This window comes from Vigna umbellata, chromosome 1 (assembly GCF_029865625.1).
Source record: "Vigna umbellata cultivar VRB3 chromosome 1, Vumbellata_1.0, whole genome shotgun sequence".
In the NCBI taxonomy this organism is placed as follows: domain Eukaryota; kingdom Viridiplantae; phylum Streptophyta; class Magnoliopsida; order Fabales; family Fabaceae; genus Vigna; species Vigna umbellata.
Window position 1 is genome coordinate 69,384,980 of NC_142165.1, and position 10,536 is coordinate 69,395,515.

The 10,536-nt window shown below is 35.8% G+C and overlaps 1 protein-coding gene across 2 annotated transcripts; it reads right to left on the reverse strand.

Moving 5' to 3' along the window:
* Positions 1 to 2,257: 2,257 nt before the first annotated feature.
* On the reverse strand, positions 2,258 to 5,253 carry ARP6 (actin-related protein 6). Of its 2 annotated transcripts, XR_015783509.1 has the most exons (9): positions 4,451 to 5,253; positions 3,842 to 4,064; positions 3,694 to 3,757; positions 3,462 to 3,546; positions 3,303 to 3,353; positions 3,110 to 3,172; positions 2,872 to 3,035; positions 2,640 to 2,798; positions 2,258 to 2,552 (listed from the first exon to the last, which is right to left on the reverse strand). XR_015783509.1 is itself a non-coding variant. In XM_047291528.2 (8 exons), the coding sequence occupies exons 1-7, from the start codon at positions 5,140 to 5,142 to the stop codon at positions 2,906 to 2,908; spliced, it is 1,308 nt and encodes a 435-aa protein (XP_047147484.1). In that variant the 5' UTR covers positions 5,143 to 5,253; the 3' UTR covers positions 2,258 to 2,798; positions 2,872 to 2,905. The 2 variants fall into 2 exon arrangements, 1 of the variants encoding a protein (XP_047147484.1); XM_047291528.2 differs by having other exon boundaries at positions 2,258 to 2,798.
* Between the last annotated feature and the right edge of the window lie 5,283 nt (positions 5,254 to 10,536).

A 10,536-nucleotide genomic window follows, 5' to 3' on the forward strand; every position in this document is an offset into this window, starting at 1 on the left:
TCTCGATGTCTATTTGATACATACGCAACTGGCATGCAAATACTGTGGTCACAAGGGTGAAAATATATACCATGTAATATACTCTCACACGTTCACAAAATTAAAGATGCTTTTAGCTTTTATAATGTGCATAACTTTTGAAGTTATTCTTTTTAAAATTATTTTTTAATAGTCTCCAATATTTATATTTTTAGTGTTTATCTATGCCGTTGCTTAATTTTAATTGTTAAGATGACTAAAAAGTTAGGCACTAAAATAGAATAGATTGTGTAAATTAAAAATGGTGTATGGTGAGTGTCATCTCAACACAAGTTGAAGAAACTGTTAACTTCTGCTGAAAGTTGAAGTGTCGATGTTCAAGAGTCAAGATGCTAGCAATATTTGCATAAAGTAAATAAGGTAAATTTGGATGAAGAGAGGAAACCACGTCTAAGAGGAAATGGGATAGCTTTAACTGATGAATTTGATTCCAGCATGAAACAAAAGGGGTATGATTCGCTTGGAAAAGTTTGAAGGAGATGGGTAAGAAAAACTCAAGACTAGTCATTTTCAATGTCATTCATGATGTTCTTTCTCCCAATTCTGACCAGATTCAAGCTGGTAAACTTGTATGTTTTTATGGGCTTCTCAAGGTTTTCCAATGCTCTAAATTCTTCATGAATAACATTAGTATGGAGAGTTTTATATAAATATTGTACCATGTTGCTCATTCCATTCCATCACAATTGAAACAGAATATGAAATGGCAACAATGATATATCACAGAAATAGTTCAGCTGTCCCTTATCTAAATGAATTCAAGATACACACATACTATTGAAATGTTTGGGAAAATTGTGTTCCATATAACTCGAATAAGATATAGTTATTGTTCTTTAAGTTTATAAATAATTCATTCGGTTAAGAATTCAAGGTGAGTGTCTCACATATAAAAATAAATAAGACAAACAGTATATAAATAGAAGAATCATAATCTTAAAGTTATAGGTTGAAAATAATTTTTTGATCTCTTGTATTAATATGTTCATAACTCATTTAGGAATTCAAGATTCAAGTTGAGCCTGTCCCAATCATGCACGTTTTTCACTGTTCTTCAAATTTATTAAGAAAATGCTCAACCCATCGATATAATTTAGCCTAAGAGCTTTAATTATTAGGATATACGAGGTCCGTTTTTGTGATTTCATCACTATCTTTTTTTCACATCTCCTCGGAGTTCTAGTTCAAATAAATGAACCACTAAATAATTAATTTAATATATTATTTATGAAGTTAAATTCAGTCTGATCATAGTCTTATATTAAAAAGTAATCTAGATAGTCTTTTTGTCATTAATTTCATAAATAATTTATGCAAATTAGCAGTTAAAAGCCATTACAAAATTGCTCGTTCGAATGAATTTTGAGCTCTTTCAATGCCAAAAACGTCTTCCTAAATGGTTAGAAAGATGAGAAAATTAATGTCTTATAACCTCTTGATTTTAGTGATCATATATCACGTCTATAAGCTTAAAAAGGAAACTGGGTTTTGCTTACAAAATTGAAAGTGGTGTGGGGCAGTGGTTTCAGTTTCGTAGTAAGGATCATTATGCAGTAAATTTGCTATAAATGATAGTAGTTGCTTGATTTATGGGTTCTTAATCACAGATTACTAGTTATTTATTGATGCTGGGCAGGGAATCAAAGTGAAGTAGACATGGGCACTGTGATGGGTAAGTTTTTGGTAGCCTGAGATGGTTTAAAGTGTTTTTTCTTTGCTATTGCTTTTGAGCTTTCTGTGGTGGCTTCTGTTGTGCAATGGGATGTAAAGTAACTGTGTGCATGGGAACCAGGTTTATAGCTTTCGACTTGATGAGTCTGAATTAGTATGTATATAAAGATAACATTGCTGTGGGGTGGGTATTCAGAGATGCAAAAAATAATGCGGCAGTGTTAAGATATACAGTTAACCCTTGCACTAGCAGCTACTAATAATGTGCATGGGAGAACTTGTATGGTTTCTGCTACCCCAAACATTCGAAGAGTTTTACCAACACAGTATTTACCAGGTCCCTGAATTTCTTGATCCACACCTCATGAAGGGACCAGAAATGCAACATAACGTTAAAAACTACCATCCATAGCTGAACAGACACAAGTGAAAATTGAATAGGTTATTCCAACCAAAACCAAGTGCCTTTTCTATGAAGTGACGAACGGCTTATCCCATAAAACCATCAAACTTTAATAGCTTAAAGCAAGGGGAATTTGAGACCAACTGATTCAAAATGCAATTTGATGATTGCATTCATTTAAACAAGATCGCATTGGCAAGAAAAAGAGAGGAGATAATTCTACTTACAATAAAATACAGCAAGAACCCCAAAAGTTCACATTCACAGAATTACACACTTAGGTGAAAAAGAACTACTTAAGGCTAGCTTAAGAATTATACTAAAATCTAAATCCTTCGGACATCACAATAGATCGCATCTCGTAAGCATGCAGCTCTGTTGCAATGAAACATTGAACTCGCCATCCAATATGGAATTCAATCCGATATTACCAGCATGCCTGCATCATGTTCACCTGATACCTTAGACAACACATGGTTTCTCAAATAAAATCTTTGCGCAGAGGATGATCATCCAAAATTCACACCTGGGTCCCAAGTAAGAATCCTGGAAAGACGGGAGCAGAACCATGGCTGAACCATTCAAATTAAAGTACAGTGGGTTCAAACAATATTCTCCATTTGCACCCTTCTTGCACTGGCAGTCCACTGCCTTCTCTCCCACGTGCCATTAGCTTGGAAGGAAACTGTAGGAAATGGTAAAAGGGATAAAAAAAAAAAGACAAATACGCTTACATATTACAGATTAGGCATACATACAATATTGGGGTAGCCATGTTGATAGCATGTATAGTTAATGAAAGAATCTCTTGCGACATCTAGCAGAACCAAGTTCTTCATACTCAGACTTCGTCACACACATTGCTTCAAAATCTGGACTTGATGCCAACAGTGACCCTCCACGCCAAACACCCAGAATGGGACTGTAGAAGAACCATAAATACTTTTGTAGAAAATATCAAATTAGAAGCAAAAAATATTCAGGGAAGATGCTTACTCTTCTTGAGTTGTTATCTCCACATTATAGTCATCAGGAACTAGAGGTCGAAGCTCCCTCTCTCTGACGCATGTAGAATCAATTAATTAAACATTTACACCATGATATACGGGGCAAAAAAGATACATCACCAACGACCAAAAACATTATGACATAATGGTACGAATTGCAGTGATCCCAACAAAAAACTTACAATCTCTCAGCAAACTGAGGAAATAAGGTGCTTCCACCAGTTAATATGATGCTGCAAAACACAATGCAAACACAGGATTGAAAAATGAGTGTGACAAATTAAGAAACATGCATATATCCCCACACAGGACCATCAAATCAAATGCTCTGAACTGCCTACCTTTCGTAGAGTACAGGATGGAGCTGCGGGTGGCACGCATTCACAGCCCGCACAATGCATTCTGCTAGCCCAGCTTGGTTCATTCCTGCAAAACATTTTGCTCAGCAATACGCAGAAAAAGAAAAGCCAACAAATAAAGAGAAACAACCAAATTGGACCAACATCATCATTTATAGTCTCTAGAGAAATCGTCAACAAAAATATTAACAAAAATCAAGTTGTATCCACGGACCCAAATCGGCAGGACGGAAGATCATCTCTGGCACAAGAAACCGTTCATTGGTCAAGTCAAACTCCTAAAGATCACACGAAGTAAAACATAAAGTTAAAAACACTGACACAAAAAACAATGGCACACTGCAAGAAACACTGACTAATACATTTTTTGACAAATCAACTCTTTTTCTGTCCTCTGGTTGCTCGGCAATTTCCGAGGAATTCATAATCACGTCTGCCTCCACTGGCAGCGAAGAAGGAAGGCTGCTCTCCCTCAATGCAAGATACCGCCGTGCCTGGTCTGGGTACTTAACAAACCCCTTTGTATGTGTGACACCATCCGGAAGCACATAGGTGCACCTGAAGAGATTCTCTTTCCCACTCTTCCTATAAAATCACACGTGAAGTATTTTTCAGGCCATAGTATTATTCCAATGCAGTAACATACAATAGCATACAAAAAAGATGTATACCTAAGAGTTACTGTGTGTTTGGTTTCACATTGAATAATCTCGGATTTGTACAAACTTTCAGTAGTTATCTCTAAAAAAATGATTTTCAACTCATGCATAAGCTGTTGGAAACTTATTTCATCTTTCCTTCTTATTTTCTTCAGATGAGGTAGGTTACTTAAATCACACAACGGTAGACACACTGATGCAGTAACTCTAGCTCATCCCTCAAGTTTACAAACTCAAACTCAGTTTAAAATGAGTAAAAGGTAAAAGGTAAGAATTTGGTTGTTAAAAGTGAGCAGTGAGCATTGTGAAAACCTGGCGATGGAGAGATCGCGGTCAACGTCGAGGGAGACGAAGCAGAGCTTTTCCTTGACGTCGTCGATGATGAAGGTCTCTTCCATGACGTTGACAGAGCGGAAGGAGACGAGTTCCTTGAGGTAGTTGGTGAGGGCCTTGCCGCCCAAGTCAATCCTCCTCACGGCATAATTGAGTGGGAAGTTGTGGAAGACGGGGGAAGCGTGGGTGAAGGAGAACCCTGCGTCCACGACGAGGCTGCACTGGGCCCGGGAGAGAAGCCCACTGGGCCGGCGGGTGGCCTCGTGAAGGTGGACTAGAGCGGGGGGATGGGCCACGTAGAGGGCCCGGAAGTTGAACTCCTCGAAGACAAGCTCGTCGACGGAGCGTTGGATGGAGGGGAGCGTGAAGAGGGGTTCCGTGAGGAGGAGTGAGGACTGCGAGGGCGTTATACGGAGGACGGAGGAGAAAAGGTGCGACCAGATTTCGCGCTGTAGCTCCGGGTTTATCAGGTATCCTCTGTCCATGGGGCGGCGCACAGCGGCGGAAGTGAGGTCCTCGTCGCCGGAGGTCAGGTGGAGCCATTTCTTAGAGGCTGGGGGACGGTAGAGACAGTTCGGGACCACAGCGGAGGGGTCGCGTTCGCCGCCCAGGCCCGCCTTGATTAACCCACCGCCGTTGTCTAGAACGACGACGTTGGTGGATGTGGACATCAGTAATGGCGGAAGTATTTATTCTTGTTTTCTTGAAAGGGCGTTTTTGAAATGGGTTCATTCAGCCGTCACACTTCCCTCCTGGGTTTTCAATTCAATACCTGAGGGCTTTTCTTCTATTTCTTTTTTATTAAATTAAATACACTTTCCATCTTTTATTTATTTTAATTTTCTTTTACCTTTTAGATAGTGTTTGAATTTCGGAATGGATGTAAAGGAAGCTCAATGGATTAATTTGAGGGAACTGAGGTGTTATTTGGATTAAGAAATTTGAATATATAAATAAAATAATTTGAATGAATTTTTTTTTCAGAATTTATGAATGATATGATAAGTGTGATAAATTAATAAAAAATTCATTAATAAAATATATGATTATTTTTTATTTTTTTTAGAAATTTGATACAAATTTAAATTTAAGTAGTGAAAATTATATTAAAAAAAGTTAAATTGTTATTAATAAAAAATATTAAAATTGTCAAAATAAAAGAAAAATGGTATAAAATGGATTAGTAGGAATAAATTTCAAATATATTATTTTAAATATAATTTGTATATTATTAGTTAAATTATTGTTAGCCAAAAATACATTAAATTTTACATAATAAATAAAAATTATCCATATTCATATTAAATTAAAATAAGTTTTGAATATAAAGTTCAATTTGTTAATACCAACCTAATAAATTAAAGATGGAAAATTATTTAATATAATTGATGGATCTTCCAAAATTTGCAATCTTGTGTAAATGTTGTTGAATTTTTGCTTCAAAATCAATATCAAATTGAAAATACTATCTTGGATATTATCATTTATGCCTATAATTTATGTAAACTTATAATTTTTGATTGAGACTCCATCTGGTTGTACAGTTTGTTGTTGCATTTGGGGTTATGGTATAATGTTAGCAACATTTTTTGCAACATTTAGAGCATCTTCATCATCATCATCATGTGCATCCGCATGCTTTGCCCTTCCATGTTGTCAAATGTTGTTGACATTAACAATATTCAATTTGGACATGTTTTTGTATCAAAATAATGATTCCATCCTGATTCAATAAGACTCTCATAATTCAGGTCCACCTCAAAGAGAACAGATATTCTTGTAATCAACATTGCGAATGGAAGAGACATGTTGTTCCTTCTTTTTACCATATGTTGCATAATGTGATGTGTCCAGTTGATGGCAATGTTATATTTCAAACACCACAAGAAGAATATGTCCCCATGAGTTAGTTTAGATAAATTTGTATCTCGAGATGACAACATATGAACAAGCACATAATGCAAGAGTCTGACATAGATATTTAAACTTCCTGCATTCCTAACCATTCGACCATGTAGGTGAGGTTTGACCATGGAGTTTAAAGCTTCAGAACCGCCGTATTGTAAGTCCTCAAGTATGGTTTGAAAGGATAAGTTGCAACCTTCATATCACAGATTGCATATAGTGATCCAATCTACATGTTTGATTATAATCTTTGTCAATTTCACCTCACTGGAGATATGGTCAATACCACTAACTTTAAGGTTTGTGTAGAATACTTTAAATGTGTTCTTGCAAGGGATAAAACACAACTCAAAGTTGTTTAAATTAAGCAAATAATATTAAAAAGGTAAAAATACAGGGCTTCTATACTATTTTGTCTTAATCTAAAATTACATATAGTTTTTAACAAACTAACCAAACTTCATTAACATTTGAAACCCATTTATTTTTTGTGGCCTGTTCAAGCTTGCAAGACGTAATATACTATTTGACTAGTTCCTTCAGGCCAAGCACACTAGTGCAGTTAAGGGAAACGACAATGGTTATTTTCGCCCATAAGCAGCGGTTCCTGAATCGAGGCATATACAGGCGAGTCAAAAAGGGGTAGACTTTTTGCTTCGGTTCACAATTGAGGCAAAAAGGGGTAGGATTTTTCCTTAGTTCATACGTAACCGAAGCAGTAGGATTTTTCTTTTTTTTTTTTATTTTTTTCAAAGGACTTTTCGCCTCAGTTCTTTCTGAACTGAGGAAGTAGAGTGTTTTTAATGTTTTCTCTTTGTTTTAGTCTATAAAAAGTTGTTTCTCACGCTGTTCGAGTTCTCCTAGTGGGTCAGTATTCTATTCTGTGAAGACGAACCTTTCAAGATGTTCAAGCTTCAACGATCTTCACCAACAGTTCAAGATTAATACATTTTTTGATACAAATAAGTCTATCAATTAAAATTTAAGGGATTAAACAAAAATGTCAAACTTTTTAAAATGAACACACCAGATTGTATTTTGGGCAGATATCAATGACATTATTCAGAGAAGTAAGCAAGGAAGCACCTTTGGCATCATCACTCTCGAGAAGTGAAGGCAACTCCTTTAGGGACTTTCCATCCAAAGAAGTAACAACTTAAACTATGACTAAAGAAAGGGAAGTGGAATAAGGATTTCTAAAGCTCTTTCATTATCTAAGTCTTAGATGGATTTACTTTGCTAAATAAACATTTGTATTATTTTGTAGGTCACAAATAAAGGTTGGAGACCATAGATAAACAACCAAGAAAGCTTGGTGAGCCAAAGGAAGCAAGGGAATCACAAAAGAGAAGAATTGAAGTATTTTCCAAATTTGGACCATTAGCTTCCGGACTAGGATTACAAAGAGAAATGGCTTCCGGATTGTAAATTCGCTTAGCCATCTGCACAGTGCGCCCAACCATTTTTGACAGCTTTTACACATTTTGCATGTTTTTAATGTGTGCTTGGCTGAACCTTGCGTCCCAAGCTCCTTAGCTTCTCCAACACACTTCACTTGTGATTCTTAGAAGCTTAGCAAAGTTAGAAAAGGAGTCCTCTCTTCACCTATAAAAGAGAGGCTCTTCTCCATGTAAATCTTAACTTTGAAATGATAAAGAAATGTTGTTGAGTTTACTCCAAACTTATCTTCAGAGTTTAAACGATCTTGTGCTTATTCTACACTCCCTCCTCTAGCTTCCTTTCCTTTTGGAAGACTTTCTAAGCTTGAGAAACCTCATACACTCACCAAACCTCCATTCAACCATTTCACAAACACTTGGCGTGCACTGTAAACATCACTCATTTCTCCATTTTGATGCATCCATTCTGAGTTTGGGAGAGCTCTCACTTGAAGTGTGGAGCTGCTTCCATCATTTGGAATCCAGAGCTAGTACGTTCACGCTTGTCTTCAAGAGATAAACTTCTCTATTTTGCAATTTTCTTCATTTTTGTCATGTGTAGTTTGTGTTCACTATTTCATCATTTTTTTTCATTTATGATTTGATTCAATTCATGTTTTTTGTTGTTATACTTGTGCCTTGATTGTTTCTTAGTGATTGCTGTTCATTTTAATCGGTGAATTCCGTTTGTTTTATTTCAATTTATCTTGCATTCCATTTTTCCAGTTTTGTCCAATGTTATATGCAATATGTTGCAGTATTAATTCTGTCCAGTGTTTGCATCTATTCAACTATAATTTTTTTAGGTTTAATCTGAGTTTTGATGCATATGTAGCCATATATTGATCATATAAGGCAGTGAGACAATGTCTAGCCTTGATCAAATGAGTTAAAGCATTACAAAAAAAAAATTGATTCTATCAAAAACTGCACAATTTTCCAAATCTGGTGCATATACTTTAATTTGTTTCAGATCAGATTTCTTGATTCTAAAGCTTGAGACAAGTTTATTTGATGATATTATACATGTTTCAAGTAGTGGCAACCTGTATTAACCACTAAATTTCAAAAAGCATGGTTTAGTTGCCTACATTTAGTAGTTCTTTACTGTCACTGTTTCAGATTGGAGTTTTTCACCGGACTCACTTCATTGCTTGTGTCTTAGGTCATTTAACATCTCCTAGCTAATATTCTGTATCTAGATCTAGACATTAGGGCTTCCATTAGCTTTGTTGGTGTTGTTCAGTTTGATTCTAGTGTTTGTTTTCAATTCTTGTGCAAATTTGGTGTAAAAAGTGCTACATAATTGGCTACAACAGGTGTGCTTTGGGGAATCTGTCTATTTCAGTGTAGTTTAAACATTTTTGGAAGTGTATGTTAAAATTTCAAACCTGTGTGCAATGTTCATTTGGTCAATTTTGAGCCTATATGCAGAATCACCATCCAAACCATCAATTTATCTTGAAATTGGAAGTGGACCAATGATTTTGTTGTCCAATCTGTTTCTATATTGTTTAAGTGTTTGCACACCTTCAAATTGATGATATAAAGTTGCTTGAAGCATCACTTGAATTGTTAAAGCACTTCCAAGCATTTTTGGGTTTGAAAGCACCATTTTAAGACTCATTTTCTGGTGTAGTTTGATAATCATGTGTAGTTTGAAATTTGCAAAACTTTAATCTTCATTTCTGGATTGGAAAAAGCTGGTTTCAAGTTTCCAAATGCAATGATATGATTAAAAGAATGTAATACATCCATAACAAGCAAGAGAAAACCAAGCAATCCAGTTTTGACCCCAAAACCCGAAAATCACAAAATCTGAAATTCATTGGGGACTTTCATCAAGCAGTTTATGTTTTTTATCAAACAGTTTAATGCACTTGATTTTGATCTTCGATTTTGATTTTTCTTGCTTGTTTAATTTGTTCTAGTGCCTTTCCTAGGTTCCTTTTGTGTCCCTTCTTTGATTCAATGCTTAAACTCAATTGAATTCAACTTATTTGGCTTCCAAATTGTGCCACAAAATCTGTCTCGTGTAAATTGTAAATCTGGTGCAGCAGCTGGTTTTTGTTGATTAGTTTTGTGTTTGCTTTGGTGTTGTGACGTATTGGTGAGGTGTCCAAGGTGCAAAAACCTTTCTCCAAGACGGTAGCATCCTAGGAAGTGGAGAGATTATAGAATTGGCCAAGGGAGTTGCTCTCAAAGTTGCATTCTTGCTTCTAAATTCAACAGCATTTCAGCACCTTTGCACCAACATTTTCAAACAGTTTGGAGCTGCACCCAGTCTAGATTTTCCAGCTTACCATTTGGTATCATTTTAAGCACAATTTCAAGAGTTTTTACAGCATTGTATCACAGAACATTTGAAGTTTACTTGCTTTTACATTTGCAACTTAAGTGGCTTGGGAAAATGCTCTTCAAGCAATTCCAAGTGCACATTTGAACATTGTAATAGCTTAGTTTTCACTTCTTAGTGTGGAAGTGTGTCAAGGGGCTCAAAGTGTCACTTGCACTTTCACTTAGGACCGCTTAGCATTTTGCATTTGCATTGTTTACTTTACTTTGCTTGATTGTCTTTCATGTTTTAAGTCTCCGTGATACATATGTGCGCATTTTATTTACATAAACCTTCATTTGGTTTCTAGGTGCATTTCATCTTGCATTTAAAAGCTTTTGAAAGATTTCTACCTAGAAACTAAGGTAAGAAACAACCAAAGAAAC